Below are 21,731 nucleotides of genomic sequence, written 5' to 3'. Positions count from 1 at the left end.
AGAATACAAATGCCCACCTGTGGACTCTTAAGTGTCTGTTGCTGTGCTTGGTTTGATGATGAATTGCCACCTGAGTCCTGGTGGGCCGATATCTGGGTGCCTGAGGGGCCCCTCTCCCCAGAGGCCTGTGGAGACGGTGGGCAGAGCCTGTCCATCTCCCTGGGGAGGAGGCCAGGGCTGACTGATTGTGTCCTGTGGAACACCGCAGACCTTGGAGACTGGGCACAGGAGGCTGTGGGGTCGGCGGGGCTCCCCCAGCCTGGAGCCTGTCTCGAGGTCACCTAGAAGCAGCAACGGTATCTCCGAACACAAGTGGTTTCCTTACCAGCTACTCGCCTGCTGTCACCCACCTGGGCAGCATGACCAGGTGCGTGTTCCCAGAGCAATGAAAGTGGAGCCCAAAGGCTCCAGGAGAAAAGCTGCTTCCTAGTTATTCAGCTTCTCCAACTGACAGATCTTTTCAGGTAGGAGATCTTTTGTTTCCCCCAAGAGAGGGCCCCTGTGCCAGCCCTGAGGACAGCTTTCACAGTCCCCTTGGCGTCAGCAGCCATTGTCCTCCTGTTCCCGGACCTGCCATTCTTCTAACCTTCAGCTGCACAGAGATCGGAGAAGGTGGGAAAAGGGCCTTTTATAACCAAATTATCTCAGTGCATTCATCTGCCATTATGTTAATGCATCGTGAAGCCCGGCAGATGGTACAAAGTCAATTATGCTGGTGTTAAAAAGGGAGAAATTGACCTTTTCAGGACTCACTTGGATTCCAGAGCAGAGTTTGCAAACTCAGGTTTCAGGCCTGGCATGTGGGTGAAGGTGCTTGGTGCTTCGGAAGGGGAGAAGGGATGGGTCAGGGTGGTCAGCCCAGGGCTCCCTGCCTTTTGCTGGACGCTTCTCGTACCTGCACATCTTCTCAAAGAGTCCAGCGTAGCCGTCACAGTTGGTCTTCTGGGTCCGCAGGATGTCGGTGGGCTTGAAGGCCTGGCGGTCCTTCTCCTGGGCAGCCTCAATGTCGTACTCTGGAGGGCAGAGGAGGCTGTGAGAGACAGGTCCTGGGAGGCAACCAAGGTTGGTGCAGAGGAGAAGGGGGTGGGGAGTCCATGGCTTGCGGCCCCACCCTCACCCTCGGCTGTGCTTTCAGCACCATTTGGGTGGGCCTCTCGCAGGTTGGGGAGAAACTGCTGTGGGCTGAAGGGAACCCAAGTCCAGCCAGGGCCAACTCTCGGAAACATCACTGTGGCGAGAAATGTACAGTGGCGAGAGGAAGAACTAGGCATTGGCAGAAGAGGCTGCTGACTGGTTCCTTCGGCCTCCAAGGAGAGGCTGGGAGGGAAAGAGACCAAGATAGCACTAGAGGTGGGGGCTCTGCCCTCCCTTCCCACCCCCACCATGCAGGTCTGCAAGCAGTTTATCCCTGTTGCAGCCACCCCCCCAGGGCCTCACACTGACCCACAGGGAGCACTCCGAGCTACTGCCAAACAGCTTGTCATTCACTAACAGCCTAAGGCCAGCAGTGAGGCCCTGAGGCAGGAATCATTGTGGCCACTAAGGGCACAAAGGGAACATATGTAAGGGTGGCAGGCAGTAAATGAAGTCCTACCTAATGTTCTGTTTCTGATTCTGTCCTCTCAAGACCCAGGCTGAACTGAGCTGCTGGGCTTGGGGTGGGAGGAAATGGCCTCTCAGGCCCTATGGTCAGGATATCCTACCTGTGTCAAGTGAGTTCATGCTGTAAGCGGCATCCCTCACTGCTGCTCTGGGAGGACAAAGGAAAGGCCCAATGGCAGCAGATCAGGAGAGCCCCGCTTGTTATGTCACAAGGAAAACACTGGAAGTCCACCCCACCACCTGGCTCTTCCATCGACTGCAAAGGGCTGCATCCAGCATCCCCCTAGCAACCACCTGTGGGGCTTGGCATGAGCTGGTCAGACCCCCAAGGCTGTCCTGTGCAGAGCTGGGGACAGCTGCACAGGCCCAGGTGCCCTGAGCTTGCCTGGAGGTGGGGTGAGGACTGGTGGCTGAGGTCACCGGTGTGAGATCAGTGAGCAGGGGGAGGAGAGCCTACTTTTCCTGGCACTGGTACTTGAAGAAACCTTTGGTGTGGCAATAACTTCTCCAACAGCTATGAATCTGCCCCATCCTTCTTGGAGATGACCTTCTGTCCTGGGTTCTCAGGTCTGTGGAGCAGGTGTACTGGGAAGCCAGGACTGAGGGAATACTGCCGCTGAGTGAAGGGGCCTTAGCTCTGGTCACGGGCTGTGGGCAGATGACCACGTGGGACCCCTCCCCCCCCCCCCCCCCCCCGCCCCGCCACTAAACAACCCTTCATGGAGACTGTTAGCACATGTTGAGTTTTACCCTCCTTCATTAGTCTTTGGTGGTTCAACCTAGCCATCTGGGAACCCTTCTCCTCCACCGTCCATCTCTTTCCCTACACACTGCTGGTCAAGGGAATCCCAGAGAGGCTCCCTTGGGAACAGGGTCCTTCAGGAAGTGGCGTCAAAGGAGTCCTAGAGCCAGTGGCACCACAGGTGGGCCTACCTATGTGGTGGCAGATCCAGATCCAGATCACGCGGACCCTCTCCAGGTCACTGTGGGCCTCCTGGAGCAGGTCGCTCACCAGCTCGTCCAGGCCACTCTTGACTGTCACCTGGGGAGTGGGAGGGGTATGCTATGTCATATGTCAGACCCTGAATGAGGGCTGTGAGAGCCCAGTGCCCTGACACCTGCAGCTGGTGCTGCTTTTCTTCCAGGCAGAGGAGAAGGAAAGGGCCGGAAGCACAAAGGCTAGTCTGAGGGCAACCCTTGGTAGGGGGCTGGACATATCAGGTAGGGCTGACCAGCTGAGTCACTGGCCCTACAGCTACACATCTTTTCACTGCAGACCCTGAGGCCAGCCAGGTGGGCAGACATCTGGGCAGCTGTAACAGCCCCTACTCATGATCTATACCACCCAAAGCAATCTACAGACTTAACACAATCCCTATAAAATTCCAAAGGTCTTTTTTGCAGAAATGGAAAAGCCCATCCTCAAATTCATATGGAATTGCAAGGGACCCAGAGTAGTCAAAAAAATTTTGAAAAAAAAAAACAAAAAAAAAAACAAAGTTGGAGGACTCATATTCCTGGATTTCAAAATTTACTACAAAACTACAGTAATCAAAATAGTGTGATACTGACATAAGGATCATATAGGCCAATGGCATAGAATTGAGAGTCTAGAAATTAACTCATACACCTATGGCTAACTGACTTTTCTGACAAGGATGCCAAGTCCATACAGTGGGGAAAGAATAGTCTCCTTAACAAATGGTGCTTGACAACTGGATATCCACATGCAAAAGGATGAAGTTGGCTCCCTACTTCATACCGTATATAAAAATTAACTCAAAAAAGATCAATGACTTAAAAGAACTTAAATGATAAAACTCTTAGAAGTAAACACAGGAGACGGGCGCCTGGGTGGTTCAGTCGGTTGAGCATCCGACTTTGGCTTGGGTCATGAGCTCACGGTTTGTGAGTTCGAGCCCCACGTCAGGCTCTGTGCTGACAGCTCAGAGCCTGGAGCCTGCTTTGGATTCTGTGCCTCCCTCTCTCTCTGCCCCTCCCTTGCACATGCTCTGTCTCTCTCTGTCTCAAAAATAAATAAAACATTAAAAAAATTTTTTTAAAAGTAAACACAGGAGTAAATCATCATGACTTTGGATTTGGCAACAGATTCTTAGGTATGACACCAAAGATACAAGGTAAAAAAGAAAAAATAGATTAATTGGGCTTCATAACAATAAAAATCTTGTGGGCATCAAAGGACATTATTAAGACAGTGAAAAGACAACTGACAGAATGGGAGGAAGTATTCGCAAATCATGTATCTGATAAGGGTGTAGAATCCAGAATATGTCAGAGAACTTCCACAACTCGACAACAAAAAGACAACCTAATTTTAAAATGGGTAGACTGGAATACACACTTCTCCAAAGATACGTAAACGGCCGATGAAAAGCTGCTCCACATCATTAGCCACCAGGGCAATGCAGATCACAACCATAGGACACCACAGCCACTAGGATGGCTGTTGTCATCAAAAAGATCTCCAAGATGTGGAGAAATCAGAATCCTTGTGTATGGCTCATGGGAATGTACAACAGTGCAGCTGCTGTGGAGGACGGTTTGGGGGGGTTCCTCAATAAGCTAAACAGAATTAATCATACGATCCAGTAATTCCACTCCGAGGTATACACCCCAAAGATCTGGAGACAGATACTCAAACAGATACTTGCTCAAACTCCGTTCATGACCGCATTATTCACAACAGACAAAAGGTAGAAACAGTCCAAGTGTCCATCACAGATGAATGGGTAAACAAATGTGGCATATATCTGTACCATGAAATATTATTCATCCATCAAAAGCAGTGAAGTTCTGACACCTGCTACAGTGTGGATGGACCTTGAAAACACGATGCTGGGTAAGCCAGACACAACAGGACATGTACGTATGATTCCACTTAAATGGAATCGAGAGTGAAAAAGTTCATAGAGACAGTAAGTGCTGTAGAAGTTACCAGGGAGAATGGGGAGGGATTGTTTCATGGGTACAGAGTTTTTGTTTGGGTGATTCGGAAACAGATGGTGGTGATAGTTGTACAATACTGTGAATGCAATCAATGCTGCTGAGTTGTACACTTAAAAATGATTAAAAGGGCAAATTTTATTATATTACCACAACTGAAAAAAAAAAAAAAAAAGAACAAATTAGGTGAAGGTTTAGAGTTGTGGGAAAGGCAGCCCTGACTATGTTCAGTCTTTATAGAGAACCTGGGGCAACCCAGTGCTTAATTCTACAATAGCTGCCCACACCTCTGCCAGCCCCCATCTTAAGCTCTCTGAGCGCCTGGATCCTTTTCGCCACTCACATCCGAACCCCAGGATCCACTGTCTGATGACAAGGAGATGTCTGGACCCCTCTTCTGCCTCCCACCTGCCCAGCTGCTGCCCGCCTCCTTTTGTTCGATGTCCAGCTCCAACTCCATAGTCCTGGTCTCTGTTGCTCTCCCCGGGCCAAGGACAGCACTGGACACATTGCAGGGCCTGCACACCAGCCTGGCTGATTCCTGACTTAAAACCCTGTGGCTTCTGGTCCTTTGGTCCCCTCTACCTGGGCCCGGCTGGCTCTGGACACACACTGCTCTGTGGCTGAGTCTCTGGCCTTAGCTGCGCTCCTGGCACTGCTCTCCAAGCAGGACCGGCAGCCTGTCCCATCCCTCCGGGTGGCCATTACCACACAGCCCACCCTCCTCAGACTCTGGCACTGCACCCCCTTCTCTCCTCAGAGACAGCCTGGCGTCAGACTCGACAAGGCCCAGGCAGGACTTCTGCATAATGAGCCCTCCTCCTGCTCAGCCATGCCTCCTGTCTTTGCAGGACTTGCTCTTCCTCAGGCAGTGCCCCTGCTCACCTGTGTCCTCACCTTCTCCCTTCCAGTCCTGGCTGCCCTATCCCCTCCTGTCTGTACCCCTCCCTATATCTCTTTCTCAGGACTGCCTACACCTAGCCTTCCCCTCTTTGCCAGGCTCCTGTGGGGTCTTCACCCCCCCCCCCAAACCCCCGCTTTGCTCCTTGGCCTGCCAGAGTCCGACTGAGGCTCCAACCCTCCCCTCTGGGAGTAGGAAGCACTTCAGTATTGAAGTGGCGGAAATGAGTCTGTCCTAACCTCACTTGACCAGACTGCGCGCTATTGACCATCCCTGCCCTCAGGGAACTCTCCCTGCACCTTCCAGAACATCTATCCTTCTTGATCTTACCTCGGCCTCAGGTGGCTCCGGGCCCTTTGGACCTCCTGCCCTGTCCTCCCCAAGATGACAGCCTGTGGCTTCAGCTCTTAGCTAAATCTGATGGTTCCTGAATCAGTGTTTCTGGCCCAGACCTCTCCAGGCTGGATACAGCTCCAGGCTTGGACACCCAGCCACCTCCACTGGCTGTCCCACAGATACTGGAGCCCACTGCCCCTAAACGATCTCATCATCCCCTGAGACTGCTTCTTGTAGTGAGGAGCTGGCTGTCCCATTCTCCCTCCATTATCCAGTCTGCAGCCTGTCAGCCCCCTGCCTTCTCCCTCCCTCACACACATCCACTGCCTTGCACACACTGGGATAGAGTCCTCACTCTGTCCCCAGCTCAGTGTTGACCTTTCTGCTCTTCTCTGTTCTCAGTGTTCCCACTTAATCCAGGTCACGCCTGCTCCTGCTGGGACAGCTGATGGCTCCCCACTGATGGCCCTGCCTCTAACCTGACTCTGGATCCATGCCCCTATCCATCCACCCATTGGTTAGCAAACAAGGTTCCTGAGTACCTGCTATGTGCCAGCCACAGGGCGGTCTTTTTAGGCTGTAGATGATCTCCCTGCTTACTGGCCTATGATGGCTTACTTCTGACATCACCAATGGGTCCAGCTCCTTGGCCCTTCCAATCAGGCAGCACCTGGCTCCCAGGACTCTAGTTGTCTCTAGTGCTTCTGCTTTTGTAGCTGCCCCTCCCCAACCCCACCCCAGAAGAGCCTAGACCCAGACGTGTGAGAGCTTGGCAGCCCGTGTGCTCCAGGGGTGAGCAAGGCTGTGGTTGCAGTGGGTGCTGGCCAGCTGCACCCATGGCCCTCCCTCATCCTCTTGCCACCTTTCTTCATGGGGCCGGGCGTGGCCTGGCTCAGCAGCAGCAATGCCCAAATGGGCAATGGCAGGCGGTCAGCATAGGGCCGGCCAGAGGGGCCTGCCAATGGGGTGCCTGCGGGGTGTGTGGCCTGGGGCGGGAGCATCAGGACCGTGGGTGGCATTGGGGGGGATAGAATGGTCTTCCATCCTGAGCAGGGGCCTGGTGACTTGGCCTTCTTCTCTCCATCCATGTGATGTGAGAAGGCACTCTGGGCCATCTATCCAAGGGACTCTGGATGCATTTAGGAGGGGCCTGAGCAGAGACTTCATTACTCTGACTCGGGAAACTCCGAGCCACCTTATGCAGACAGGCTGCTCTCTTACCTGTGAGGCATACGTGTCCAGTTTCTCAAACTCCTGCAGGTCCAGGGGCATGGATTTCAGGCTGGACCGATCCCAGGGGTAAACTGGAAACATAGGGAGGCTCAGTCAGCCACTGAGGCCTGCTGGTGAGTGCTGCCCGGCCCAGGCCTCTCTGTCGTTTTGAAGTGCTATGATTGCCCAACCTTCAGCATGATTCCCAGAACCTGGAAAACTGCTCCCAAGACCTATATCTCCTAGAGGGGTTCCTTGGTCAAACTGGTTTGTGAACTATGGCAACTTCTCTAGTTCATCTGGAGAGTCACGGGGAACATGAGCCTATTTGCAGAGGAAGTCAGCAGTAAAGAGACTGGTTTCACCTCAATTAACTCAGCCGTGCCCAGGCAGATTAATGATGGAGTCCCCTTCTCCCCACCGTTTAGTTTTCTGCAGATTTCCTGCTAACTTTTCCAGGAATGAGTGCTCTGTGGGAAGTGTCCAGGCAATGCGGCCAGCCCCTGACAGGCTCAAGAAAGGAGGGTCTGTACTCTAGTTATGACGCCCAGGGTGGAGGGTGCTCTGGGTATGGGAGGAGGGTGTGCTGGAGCCAGGCTCTGTAGGCTTCTGTAGGGTGAGGCGTGTTTGGCACCCAGACAGGCTTCCTCCCTTGCCCACAGTCAGCCATAGACTGGAGCACCCCAAGAAAGCCAAGTGTGTTGTAGCAACAGGTGCCCCAGGTATTGCGGGGGAGGGGGGGGGCTCTGAGGGAGGCCTGGCCCCAGAATCACTCCTTTGTGCCAGCCTTTCTTATAGGAAGCCGGGCACACCAGTCATCAGACCAGCCACGGATGGGCAGCAAATCCCTGTCTCAGACCAAAAGAGAGCCTGGGCTCCGGCAAGGTCCTCCCATTATTCAAGGCTGACCAAGTCAGGCAAGCTGGGTGGGAGGCCAGGGGTTAGGTGAGGAGGGTGGGGCCAAAGGACCACTGATCCCCTAACTCAGTGATAACCCCACTCCCCTGTGGGGGTGCTGGTGGGGCCCCAGGGCACGGCAGCCAGCCTGGGAAGAGCAGAGTGACATGGGGAAGCAGCCGGTGGGGGCTGCATGAAGCCTAGGTTCTAGTGGGGGCCTGACCTTCACGACCTCCACTGTGCTAGGGGTTGCTGGACTCAGCTGCCAGGCATGAGGTGCACATCTATGGGGCAGCTGGGAGAGTGAACGAGATGGTGGATCACGCTGTAAGGTCAGTGCCGCTTTGCTCCCTGGGAGGGTGTAGGGTGGGGGTCCTCTGTGGGCAAGTACAAGGGTAGAGGTGTGAAGCGTCCATGCCCGGTGTGGGGGCTGCAGCTGCGTTTGCCCAGACATCCCTCGAGGTCTGTGAGAGACCCAGGCCTTGGTGCTACAGACCCAAGAGATGTGGCAGGAGAGTGAGAGTAGGGAGGGGGCGGCCCACCAGCTCCGGCCCGAGCTCCTGCGAGATCTTCTCTGGGCCAGCATTGGCTGAGACACAGTGGCAGCTGGTTAGGGAGCTGACCAATTTCCAGCCACAGAGGAGATCCCAGCCTCTAGTCAGCTGTCAGGCGCAGGCCATGTGGGTCCGTCCTCATTTCCCCACTACTCCAACATCCCTTCCTTTTGAGAACGAGGCCTTCTTTCTTTGCAGCCCAACTGGGTCTGGCACATTCCCCAAGGCCACTTTGTTCTGCTTTCTTGCTTCCTGCTGACACTCTGCAGCAGCCCCTAGAGGGGTTTGGTCCCTTTGACCCTAGGCCTCTGACTGGGTCCTCACCATGTCCCGTGCTATGACACATCCAGGACCTGAGGACTGTTCCTCTCTGAAGAGGAGGCAGACTGTGTGGGGGGCAGGCAGGCTATGTAAACCCTACCCCAAGGCTGTGGTGTCACCACCAACCTAGTATTTTCTTTCTTCATTTTTCTACTTCTTTTATAAGGACCAAGATATTTCCTGGACCCTCCATAATCCTTGTGTCCTGTACAGCCTTACACTGGGGCTCCCTGAAAGCCCAGCACCACTGTGGGTCACTCCTCTGGTGCTGGCGCTGGGATCGCTTGTCTCTCATCAGTTAGATCCCTGTCAGCCCCTGTCCTGTGTGGTCTGAGCGCAGCCCTTGTCCAGCCAGCCTCTCAGAAGGGGGTGGGGACCCACAGCAGGTCCTCAGTGCCTTTTCCCTCTGCGGAATCTGGCTCTTGCCATTCTCTGACAAGGGCTAGCAGGGTGACCTAAGTGGATATGAAATGGACTTACATTTAACAAATTTCTGCTTGGTATAACTCTGCACATGAGGTCTCCCCCGCCCCCATTGAGAAGAAGGATGACATTTCTAAAATGGGACTGAAAACCCTATTACTAGTTTTACCCTTTCTTGGTTCCATTTTACAATATCTCAACATTAAAAATACCCACAATGATTTATGCCTCATTACATTTACCTTCTGAAGAGATTATATAAGATCTAAATATGATTTTGCATAAATACATTTAAAATACCAGTGGCATTAACTAAATTATTCTAACTTTAAAGCAAAACAATGGGATGAAGTGCCAAGCTCTCCCAAACCTTAGATGCCATCTGGTCTATGGAGAAGAAAACTGAGGTCCCAGGAAGGTGAGGGAGGGACAAAAATAGGACTCAAAGCCAGGCCATCAATCACCCCATTCAGGGTTCTACCCTCTGTCCCATTCTACTTATTCATATGCCTCCTACCTTACACAGGTTTGGCATTCCATTTAAAGTTAACACAGTTCTGAATTTTGTGTTTAATATGTTTTCTGTAATGGGCTGCCTTGTTATTGGGGTTTATGCTTCAGCTTTGGGCTCATATGATGTGCGAGCTTTTCATTACTCTGCCTATGTCCATGGCAGACCTTGCTAATCAATCATGATACTCCTCCCCACCCTGAGCCCAGAGGTAGCCCCAGACTCTCACATAGGACCCAGAGAGCCATTTCCAATTGACTGGAGACTGGCCCATGGGGCTAAACCAGTTCACCATCTCACAGAACGGCCCTGGAGAAGGCCCTGCAACTTACCATGGGCATCTTTTGCTCCAGGCTGCCGGGGTCTTGTGTTTCCATTTTTATCACCTTGTAAACCTGCAATATCCCAAAGGTCAGAAGTTGAGACACCTCAGAAGTCAAAATGCAAGCACAGACGATTCTCTTTGTGGTGGTCCTGGCTTCTGACCCCTCCTCTTCTATGTCTGTGCCCCGCCTTCTTGCTCCCATATCCACCCACCATCTATTACTGCTGGAATTGTTCTGGACTTCCTGCTGAGGCGGAGGAAGGACTGACAACCAGGGAGGGAATGACAAGAAAGAGAAGTGCAGTCTGTAAACAAAGGCAGAATTTACCCCGACATCAAAACTTTGTGTTCCTCAGTGGGTCCACCTACAGCCTAGAGCTCCTGCCTTCCTCTGGATTCCCCTGCCATCTTGGAACACAGCTGGGGATGCCAATAGCACCAGTGAATTCATTGCCACATAAGAACTGACCATGGGAAGAAATGAATGTGGGCGAGGGAAAGGCAGTTTCTATGGAGCCGAAGCCCAGAAAAGTCAAGCAATTATTAAATTATTCCTCAGGAAGGTTCAAGGGCAACCAAATCCTATCAATCCAGGACCCGTTAATGCAGAATGGTTACCAATAGTTATTAGACTCCTGGGAAACAGGAAAGGAGCTGCTGATTTGAAACCAGGTCAGGAAGATATGGGTCCCTGATGGAGCCAGGGGGAGCTGAGGAGGCAGGTTGTTTTATGCCCTTGAAGCCCACCAAAGGCTGTAAATATAACAATGGAAGGTTGCAAATGTATAGAGGCTCTGAGAAAGAGTTGGCCTTGTGTTTCTTGCACCTACATTTTATTTCCATCTCCATTCTTTGATAGGGTAATGAGGGTTCAACGTAGTAGCTAGCATTTATTGTGCACTTACTATGCCTGCCTTGTGCTTTATATTGACAGTCTCATTTAACTTCACAAGAGTCCTATGAAGGAAGCTGAATTATTTTCCTCCTCTTATAGATGAGGAATTTGACTCCACAAGAAAGGTTAAGCTACTTGCCCAAGGTAAGAGCTGAGATCTGAACCCAGCCTGTCCACTCTATACCTGACTGCCCTTCTGAGACCCTGACCTCTGAGGGCTGCAGGACAAGGCAGGTGGGAGGGCCTGCCTTGCTCAGGCATGGACACGGAGAGAACCTGAGCCCTGGATGCTCTGTAGACTTCATTCCTTGGCCAGAATTTCCCCAGGCCCCTGTAGCTATAAGGTAGACAGATGCCCAGAGAGGACCAAGAAGGGAGTGGAAAAGACATCATGGGTCTGACCCCATGCACCTTGCACTGAAGGCAGCCAAACGTGGTGGCTAAGAGCACACGTCTCCTTCAGACCTGGTTTTGACCCACTTCCTAGCTAGTCCCTTCGCAGTTATTTCACCTCTCTGGGTCTCACTTTGGTGATTTAAAAAGTGAGGCATCTATCAAAGGGTTAAAAAGTTAATGAATGTAAAATGCTTACCACTGTGTATGCCACTTTTTAGGCAGACAATAAATGGTATCTAAGAACAACACTCTTGTGATGAAATTCATCTTTAGCGAAGTGCTTTGTGTTACCCACACCTAAGTGCACAGACACAAGAACAGTGGGTGTTAGATATGGAGAAGGGAGTCCCTAGAATGAAGCTGTCATGCCTCTGCCTCTTTCCAGTGTGTAGGCCTAGGTTACTCCTCTCCTGCCCCCACAAGATGCCCAGGTTGGACTCTGGCCCATTAAGTGACTGTCACTCCTCCCTCCAGCCCTCCACACATGAGCAGCCCTGTACGTACGTACGTTTAGCCAAGGAGAACTTCTTGAGCAGCTGGGGCATGGCATCTCGAGGGTGGACCTCCACAGTCAGCTGTGTCCCTGCAAAGGAATGGGAGGTGACATTCTCAGCCAGATGCTGCTAGCAAAGGGTGCAATGTCCCATGACAGATGTTTGAACAACAAAACACGATTGGTTTTAAGCTTTCTTCTGAATATACAAGTAATTCTTGTTTAAAGAAATGAAAAACAAGATACATGCAGACAGTTTCCAAACCCAGGCAAGATGAAATAAGAACACTACCTTGTCTTTTCCAGTGAATACAACTATAAACCTTGGAAAGAATGCACGGAGCAACTATTTGAGGACTCTGTAGTCCTCTGTAAATCATAGAAGGCAAGTCAGGGAATAAGATTAGCATTTAAAGCATCACTAAATTTTCAGTGAGTTTACTATTCCCTTTCCCATATGGTATTACTTAGACTTGACTCACAGGCAGCCCCAAACCCAAAAGTGCACAGTGGGTACAGGGAAATGGTGCTCCAAGAGAAGCTCTTTCTTCCAGCTTGTGGAGTAAGAAGGGAAACCTCTAAGAGTCAGAGAGCATGGGGGAAATCCCCTGTTGGACCTCCCCCATCCCTTTTTTCTATTATCTCCCCATTCAGCCTCTAGGAAAGCCTGTTGGTAGGGGTGTAGCAGTGATTTTGTTGGTCAGCCCAAACCTTAAGCACTCGAGTCTTCGAGGGAAGCTATGATTCCCTAGAGTGTGGGAGCAAATACTCACTGTTTTTTCTCTCTCTCTGTTCCCCACTGATTGTCTCTAGATGTAGACAGAGTTGTGAGAAGTGCCTGGCAGAGTGGGGAAATTAGAGTCCAGCTTTTGTGCTGGAGAATTGAGAAGCGGGTTGTGAAGGGGTGGGAGCTCAAGAAAGCAAATCCATACAGTTCTGGATGAACTCTTGTGGTCCCCTCTGAGCTGAGCACACATGGATCTCATCCTAAACATTATACCACAGTCTTGGAGAACTAAACTATGGTGTAGACCAATGCCTAGACTGGCCACTGGGGGTGCATGTTCTGAGAAGATCTATAGAGCATTGCAAAGGCTACAATCCAAAACTATCCAGTGTAGGAAGAACGAGGAGTTATCTCTACTTGAAAGGAAAAGATAATCAACAGATGCTAACCTCGGGATGATAAAGATTTTGGAATTATCAGACTTGCAAATAGCCATGGAAACCATGCTCTAACAAATAAGGGCAAATAGTCTTGAAATAAATGGAAAGATACCAAGAATCAGCAAAACATCAGAAGATACAAAGAAGAAACAAAATTTTAGAGGTAAAAAATATAATAGTTTGAAAAACTATCTGGATATGCTAAATAATATATAGAGATGACAGAAGAGTCAGTGAACTTGAAGAAAGATAATATAACAAACAGAGCAAAATGAATTGAACTTCAGAGACCTGTAGGATAATACTTTAAGGTCTAACATTCATGTTACTGAGATCCCAGAAGGAGAGGAGAAACAGTGTGGTACAGAAAAAAAAATTAAAGAAATGATGAGAAAGTAATCAAGGAAACCAAAAGCTAATTCCTAGGAAAGATCAGCAAAATTGGTAAGCCTGTAACCAGATTGACCAAAAAGAAAAAGAGGTAAGACACAAATCAGAAATTAAGACACCAATATCAGAAATGAAACAGGTGAGAACACTACAGATCTTGTATGTATTAGAAGAATAATAAGGGAATACTACCAACAACCCAATGCACATAATTCTACAACTTAGATGAAATGGATCAATTCCTTGAAAGCTACAAACTACTAAAACTCACCCAAATAGAAAACCTCAGTATCTCTACATCTATTTTGAAAACTAATTGTAGTTCAAAATCTTCCAGGAACAAACAAAGGCCAGGTCCAGTTGGTTTCACCAATAAATTCTAACAAACGTTTAAAAAGAAATAAGATCAATTTTTAAATAAGATCTTTCAGAAAACAGAATAGTAAATATTTCATTACCCATTATATGAGGCCAGCATTAATCTGATACCAAAACCAGACAAAAACAGTATAAGGAAAGAATATTATAGATGAATATTTCTTATGAACACAAAAATTCTCAAAAAATATTAGAAAATTAAATCCAGCAATATAGTAAAAGAATACCATGGCACTGCAAAGCTGGTTCAATATTTGAAAACTAATTAATGCAATTTGCTATATTTTCAGGCCAAAGAAGAAAAACCACATGATCATTTCAATGGGTGCAGAAAGTACATTTGACAAATTTAACATCTATTCATGATGAAACTTCTCAATAAACTAGGAATAGAAGGGAACTTCCTTAATCTGAAAAAGAGTATCTAACAAAAATCTACAGCTAGCAGCATATTTAATGGTCAAAAATGGAATGCTTTCCCCCTATGACTGGAATAAGGCATGGATGTCCACTCTCACTGCTCCTAACAAACATTGCACTGGAAGTTCTACCCAGTGAAATAAAACAAGAAAAAGAATAAGAAATAAGAAAAGAAGAAAAGAAAAATAAATAAAAGTCCTATAGATTAGAAATAAATAAAACTCTCCTTATTCACAGATGACATATCTATGTGTGTAGAAAATACCAAGTAATCTACAAAGAAAGCTCCTAGAACTAGTAAGTTTAGCATAGTCACAGGATACAAGGTCAGATACAAAATCAATTCTATTTATAGTCACAATAAATGATTGGAAATTGAATTTAAAAATCAATATTTCCCATAGCTCCAAAAATTGAAATACTTAAATATAAATCTAAAAAAAAAGTGCAAGAGCTGTATGTTGAAAACCATAAAGTATGATCAAACAAATTAAAGAAGACTTGAATAAGTGGGAAGACATACCATGCTCATGAATTGAAAGACTCAATATTGTTGTCAATTCTCCCTAAATTGATCTATAGATTTAATGCAACTTCATTCAGACTCCTTACAGGAATTTTATAGATGTTAGATATAGGCAAGATAATTCTAAAATTTACATGGAAAGATACAGCAACTACAGTGGCCAAACCAATTTTGAAAAAAAAAAAGTTGGAGGAACCAGCTATTTGATTTTAAGATGTGCTATAAAGCTACAGTCATTACACAGTGTTATACTGGCAAAGGGACAGATATATAGATCAATGGAGCATAATAAATAGTTAAGAAATAGACCCACACAAATATGGCAAAGTGATTTTTTACAAAAGTGCAAAGACATTTCAATTAGAAAATGGGTAAAAGAAGAGATTACAGATGGCATATAAGCACGTCAAATGATGTTCAATATGATTAGCCATTAGGAAAATGCAAATTAAAATCATAATGAGATATCATACCTATTAGAAAAGAAGTAATAAAAAATAGTGATAATACTCTACGTTGACAAGGTTGTGGAGAAATCAGACCTCTCAGACATCGCTGGTGGGACGGTGAATACAGCAACTCTGAAAACAGTCTGTCAGGTTGTTGTAAAACAAAACATATGCTGAACATCTGACCCAACCACTGCACTCTTGAACATTTATCCCAGAGATATAAACACTTACGTTTGTTCATACAAAAACCTATACACAAATGTTTACAGAAGCTCTATTCATAATCACCCCAAACTGGAAACAGCCTAAATGTCCTTCAATGAGTGAATGGATAAACACCCTATGGTACATCCATATCAAGGAATACTTCTCAACAATACAAAGAAACTCTTAGGAGAGACAGGAGGATGTAACCACTGACATTCTGCACAAGAGGATTTTGGGGTGACAGAACTGCCCTGTATTCTGACTGTAGTAGTCAGAATGTGAGCATGCGTTCTGTATGCGTTAAAACCCATGCAAGTGTATGCCAGACAATTCAATTTTAGTAATTTAAAATAAAACAAAAATAAATATAAGTACCAGTTGAGCAAACAAGCCTGAGAAGAATTAAAACAAGAACTGGATGATCCAGAAAGATACAAAATGGAAATTCAAAGTCCAGAGCAGGATTATAGTAAACACCTGCTTCCTTCTCTTGAGTCTTCACACGTCAGTGAATCTGGTCCTATGTCATCGTTTTAAGTGAGCTGGATAGTACTCTATTCTGTACATCGTTTATAATCCATATAAGCAATCCCTTTTGGTTGGATAGTTAACTTCTCCCAAATATTTTGCTATTAGAATCAGTGATGCATGAACATTCTGATACACATCTCTTTACACACTTTTCAAATCAGTCCCTTTGAATACATTTTTAAATATGGATCTTTTGCTGTATTTTGGCAAACTTCCCATGAATGATTTTATCAGTTGATCACACCAACAGCACAAGGGAGTGTCCATTTTGCTCATTCTTACTGTGTTTGATTGCAAAATTCATCACAAAACTTCGTACTTCCAACGAGAGGTCTTTTGTTCTGCCCCTTGAATTTGGGCTATCTATAGGACTTGGTTTGTCTAGTTAGCATGGGATGTTAACAGAAGTGGTCCTGGGGAAGCTCTGAGCGTAGGTGTCAAGGAATTTTGCAGCCTCCACTCTCATCCTTGGGATTCTAGCCACAACTGCCGTGTGAATGAGCCCAGGCTAGCCTGCTGGGGGTGGAGAGACCACGTGGAACACAGCAGAGACATCTCAGGTGAGGCCACCCTACCCTACCTGGTCTCCAGCCAACTTACCAGCTGACCACAAATACATGAGCAAGCCAAGCCAAGACCCGTGATGAACTGGGCATATCTCAGGCAGGAACGCACAGCCAACCTGTGAGCTGGTAAATGCTTATTATTTTAAGCCCCTGAGTTTTGGGGTGGTTTGCAACGTAAAAATAGATCACTGATATACTCACTGACGTGTGATTTTATCAATCTCTGAAATTTTTATTAATGAACAATGGCATCTCATTTTTGTGCATTTAATTTTTAATGTATTTTTCATATAGTTATTTGCCGTTTGAAATTCTTATTTTGTGAATTGCCTATTTTCCTAGTTGTATTATTTTTTCCTTATTAGTTTTGTAAGAGCTCTTTTTACTAACCCTTTCCCTGCTAAATGTATTGCGATGGTTTTCACAGAATGACAATACTGACTATCTTGTATAGCTCAGAAACTTGCTCTGCATGCCAAAGAGGGTCATTCTCAAACAACTTAATAAGATACAATGTGACCTTCCCAGGTATTACTTTGAAGGGGTTAACCTTCACTTTGAGGGTAGTTTCTAGTACATTCACTGTCAAAGAAAATCAGTGTGTGACTTTATAATTAAGACTTTAAGCATTTCAGAGTTCAAAGCATAATTCAGTTCTGGTTATAGGATCGAGTGTCAATGCCAAGAGTAAACACTTCCTGTTGTGTCTTCCCATGCTGCATGAAGCACAGGCCTATTCTCCTTTGCCTTTTTACTTTTCCCATCTGAAACACTTTCGGGTGTTTTTCAAAGTGGGTGCCAAGCTGTACTTGGCTACAAGATGCTTTACAAGAAAAGGATTTGAGAAACATGCCCACTGTCTCCCTTTTTGTAGGTCGTAATGTGTAACGCTCTGAGAAGTCCTGCAGAGAAGAAGTCAGTTTGACCCAGTACTATTTTGTGAAACACAATTTGGAAAACGCTGGACTGCAGTAACCTCCAGAAGCTTAAAGAAGGTGCAGAACTGAACAACTTGGTTTAGTCAACAGCAAACCTCTTCCCCCAACTTCTCATATCTAACATACAGGTGCTTCCAACCACCCCTAATTCAGCCCTGGCTCTTTGTCCAAGAATGAGTGAGGGGAGAAACTAGGTACTGGTAAAGCGGTGGTAAAGGTGGACATTGAGGTATTCTCACACCCGGATGTGGTCCTGTTCTGCAACCTCCACCTAGCACCATTTCCAATCCCTTCTCTCTTTCCTGAACTTCCTCTTCTCTCCCCCTTCTTGGACAGGGGCCCAATTTCCAGCATCCTCCTGAGCCCCACTTCCTGACTCTCCTCCAAAGAGGCACTGCTAATCAGCCCCCTGCTGAGGAAAACAGCACAGCTCCTTAGCCTTCCTGATCTGTGGGAGTGTGATACCCACTCTTGTCACACACAGGTGTGTGAGGGCATTTTCGGAGGCCTCTCTGCCCCAGAAACTGGGCCTGGGTGTGCTGTCGCAGGTGAGCAGCAGTCACTGGAGAGCCCTGTGCTCCCTAAAGGAGTGAAATGGTAAGATTTTGCAGACTACTATATTCCTGTATCACATCAACTCTTAATCTAAGAAGAAAATAAATTTGACCAACTTCCAATGAATGAGAGTGGAACATCATTTGGAGCAAAATTTAAAGTAAGATCTAAAACCTAACTATAGTCAGATACCATCACACCAATCTTAACAGTCACGACCAAACCCACAGGAGGTCCTTCCCGGGACTTCAGGTCACCTGGCTGGCTCTCTCATGGCGTCCCTCCCTGGTTCTACCAGTTGTCACCGAAATACCACTTCTGAGGCTACAGCCCTAGCTGTCTTAGTAGCAGCATATCAGCAGTTGCTTGAGAAGTGCCTCCCAGGCCCCTGCCCCAGGTGCCACCAGCTCCGTGTCCTTTCCTCTTAAGCCCTCAGATCCGGAGATGCGGCAGGAAGCCCCAGAACGTCCCTGCCCATGGCCCTACTGCCTTGGGTCTGCCTTTTACCTGGTCGGGAGAGTTCTCCCTCCAGCGGCTTCTCCCCAGGTCTCTGCAGGTCTGAATCAGGATTTGTCTAAAGCCCTAATTTGCTCAGATTATCTAATGCAGAGATGGCAAACAGATTTCGTGTTGTTCATTAACTCTGACTGGCTGCAAGTAGCTGCCTGGAGTGTTGATCAATTAGCAAAGACTGTCAGGCACGTGTGTGTGTTATGAATGTGAGTGTGTGTGAGCATGCACACATGGGGGGGTGTCTGTGTGCCTAGGGCTGCAGGATTCAGGTCAGATACTTGCTATCCTTGCCTTAAGGTGCTCACTAACGTTTTCTGTACCTGGAACCCGGGTTAATAACCGTACCCAGGTTAGTAGCCAGGTTCCTTGCCTTGGAATGTTCCTCTGCAGTAGTTGAGAGTCAGGAAGCCTCAGCTAAAGCATCTGTAATTTAAAAACGCCCTTAAAGAGCCCCAGGGTAGGTGTTCAGCAGGGCTGTGCGTGGTTTCAGCCCAGGGACTGGTGGTCCGCTTCAGTGCAGGAAGCCTAGTGCTCTGACAGCCCAAGAGCAGCATGCTGGATGATGACAGGGACAGTCTAACTCTGCAGAACCCTTGTCAGTCTCCACTGGACGCAGCGTGAAAGGCCCACTCAGCAGCCCGAGTCACCAGGTGACAACCTGACAACCGAGTGGGCTGAGACGGCTGGGACACCAGCCAGGGGGTGATGAAGGGTGTCTCTCGCAGCCCTGACCGACCCCGGCTTTCACCGGGCTCTTGAAAACACAGGGCCATTCATGATCCCTTCTGCGGCACGGAGCTCCACAGGAGCATCCCATATCTGGAAACATGGCCGTCTGACCCCAGTGCCTGCGTGACCAAAGAAGGAATGGAGTGTCTGCTTGGGGACAAATGACCAGCAAGAAAGGAAGCCTCAAAAGAAAACTGGCTCCTCAGGAATCACTTTTGGGTCCCCAAGTCACAGGGGCTCCAGCAACCACCCTCCTGTCTCCTTCCTCACACACCCATTACAGATTAATCTTCTGAAGCACCCTTCTGCATGGAGATCCGAGACTCCACTGATCTGTTTATCAGCTGTTGCATAAAATTTATCATACCTGGTGCTCCCTCTCCTGGATGCTCTTTCCCAGATGCCCACATGGCTTGCTCCCTCATCTCCTCCCTTATTCAAATGTCACCTCTCAACCACTCTGTTTTAAATTGTACCCATGTGGTAGGCTGCATAGCGGCCCTTAAAGATATCCATGCCTTAATTCTAGGAACCTGTGAATGCTCCCTTATATAGGAAAGGGGACTTTGCAGATGTGATTAAGTTAAGGATCTTGAGATAGGAAGATCATCCTGGATTATCTGGCAGGCCCTAAGTAATCACAAGGATTCTCATAAAACAGAGTCAAGAGATTAAACTACTAATGTGGAGAAAAGGCCATGTGACAATGGGCACAGAGAATGGAGTGGTGCAGGTGTACAAGTCAAGAAGTGCCAGCAGCCTCTAGAAACTGGAGGAGTCAAGGAACAGATTGTCCCCTAGAGCAGGTGGGTGGAATGTGAGTGGCCCATGAGAGCCAGCGTGTGGTGTGCCAAGTGGGGCTCTGGTGTCTGGTGGGCCCCATACCACTCCTATCTGTCTGGGACACCGTGGGGACAGTGCAGTGTGGAGGTCTGGCAGGTGTGCCTGACTCGGGGACCACAGTACCCCGTCTCAGTTTTCTTGTGCACAAATGGGGATAACACCATGGCCCTATCAGGGGGCGTAGCCAGAACTAAGCAAGATTGGCGGTGGCTAATCCACTTTCCTTTTAGTGAAGTATTGCTTATTTTTGTTTTGTGGTGAGCTGTGTGCTGCTAGTTCACTTCAGGGAAGCAGGGGGGCCTGGGTTTGTCTGTGCAGTGCTCAGGGCAGGGGGCAGGTTGTGGTGGGCCCACTGAGGGGGGCCTGCTGTGGAGCCATATTCCCCGGAGTTTTGCCGTAAGATACACTGGTTGGTGTCGTGCTGGTAAACCCATCTTGACAGGTCCTTCCTCACCGCCTGCCAGTGCCTTTCTGTGGTGATGGTGGGTTAGTCTGTGATTCTGAGAGCGATTCCCTGAGAGGCTCCGAGTCCTCCAGGGACTCCTACTTTGCCACTGCTCCCTGAACACGAGCAGATAATTTCTTTACAAGTTAGGACATCAGTGCTGAGAGCAATAGGGGTGAAATCTTAAGGCTGAGTCTATGAGAGCTCTCAGATAGATACCAGCCCCTGAGTCTTTAACGCAGAGCAGGAGGCCAAGGTGGGAGGTTATTGGTGGGGAGGGGGAGAGGCGGGGGCTGAGTAGGGGGTGGGAGTCTCTATTTAACCTGGCCTCCCCTCCAGCCGGAGCTGTAAAGTCCTCCCGTCTCTATCACTGTAGCCTCACCACCCCACATACCCTGTGTTCTCAGATCTGGTCAACTGCAGAGTCAGCATGGTGATGCCCTTGCCTGCCCTCCCAGAGCCCCGGAACCCATCCCAGCAAAGTGAGGATTCTCAGGGAAGAGCTCTCTTGGGGAAGGGCCCTCTCACTTCCCCTCGCCGAGTTAAACTCATCGCTTGTGGGGAGGGCCCTGGAAGACTCAGACTTTGCTGTGACAGGAGGAGGGAAGGCTTGGACAGTGGGTAGGCAGCGGGGAGGCTGGTTTCCAGAGGCGTTGTGGAAGCAGGGCTGTGTGAGTGTTAACAGCTGAGGCCTCGGTGGTGGCTGTAGCGGGGTGGGCAGGTTCCCCCAGCTCTGACTCTCACCAGCCATGTGCTCTTGAACATATGACAACTTTTCCAAGCCTCAGTTTACTCATCTGTAAATTGAGGACAGTTAAGAGGACCTATCAGATAGGTAAGCTTCATTTACATGAGAATAATTATGTAAATGGATCGGCAGGTTGCCTGGCACTTGGTTAGCACTCATAAATGTTGGCTATAGTGAAGACAGCAAGGGTGAAGAGGACAGCTGTGAGTTCTGTGGCCCAAGGACTTTATCACTCTATCCCATGCAGCCTCTCACTGTTTCCCATGGGACACGGGGAGAGGGAGAAGAAAAAGGTGCTCCAATGTCCACAGGGCAGAGGGGATCCTGCTCCCCACAGTCTGTGCTCTGCACTTGCTTTCTCTGGCCTGGGCAGCAGATCCAGCCACACAGGAACTGGAGGAGAGGTCACGGGTAGCAGTGAATCCTTACCTTGGTTGTCGTAGGAAGTGATGACCTGGGTCTGCTGAGGGTGCTGTTTCTCCGCCAGGTTTCC

General features: G+C 48.4%; 1 protein-coding gene across 1 annotated transcript in view; it reads right to left on the bottom strand.

Annotated features, from left to right (window-relative positions):
* Positions 1–21,731, bottom strand: part of KY (kyphoscoliosis peptidase) — a 47,238-nt gene that overhangs the window by 17,921 nt on the left and 7,586 nt on the right. The window contains exons 3-8 of the mRNA XM_045503566.1: positions 21,668–21,730; positions 11,846–11,920; positions 10,054–10,116; positions 7,025–7,107; positions 2,536–2,644; positions 896–1,013 (exon numbers count right to left, since the gene is read on the bottom strand). Of these exons, the coding sequence (XP_045359522.1) occupies positions 896–1,013; positions 2,536–2,644; positions 7,025–7,107; positions 10,054–10,116; positions 11,846–11,920; positions 21,668–21,730 (511 nt within the window). The remainder of the gene's footprint in view (positions 1–895; positions 1,014–2,535; positions 2,645–7,024; positions 7,108–10,053; positions 10,117–11,845; positions 11,921–21,667; position 21,731) is intronic.

Source organism: Leopardus geoffroyi, chromosome C2 (genome assembly GCF_018350155.1).
Source record: "Leopardus geoffroyi isolate Oge1 chromosome C2, O.geoffroyi_Oge1_pat1.0, whole genome shotgun sequence".
Lineage (NCBI taxonomy): Eukaryota > Metazoa > Chordata > Mammalia > Carnivora > Felidae > Leopardus > Leopardus geoffroyi.
Note: the sequence above shows the minus strand (reverse complement) of the source record. Positions and strands in the feature narration are given on the sequence as shown.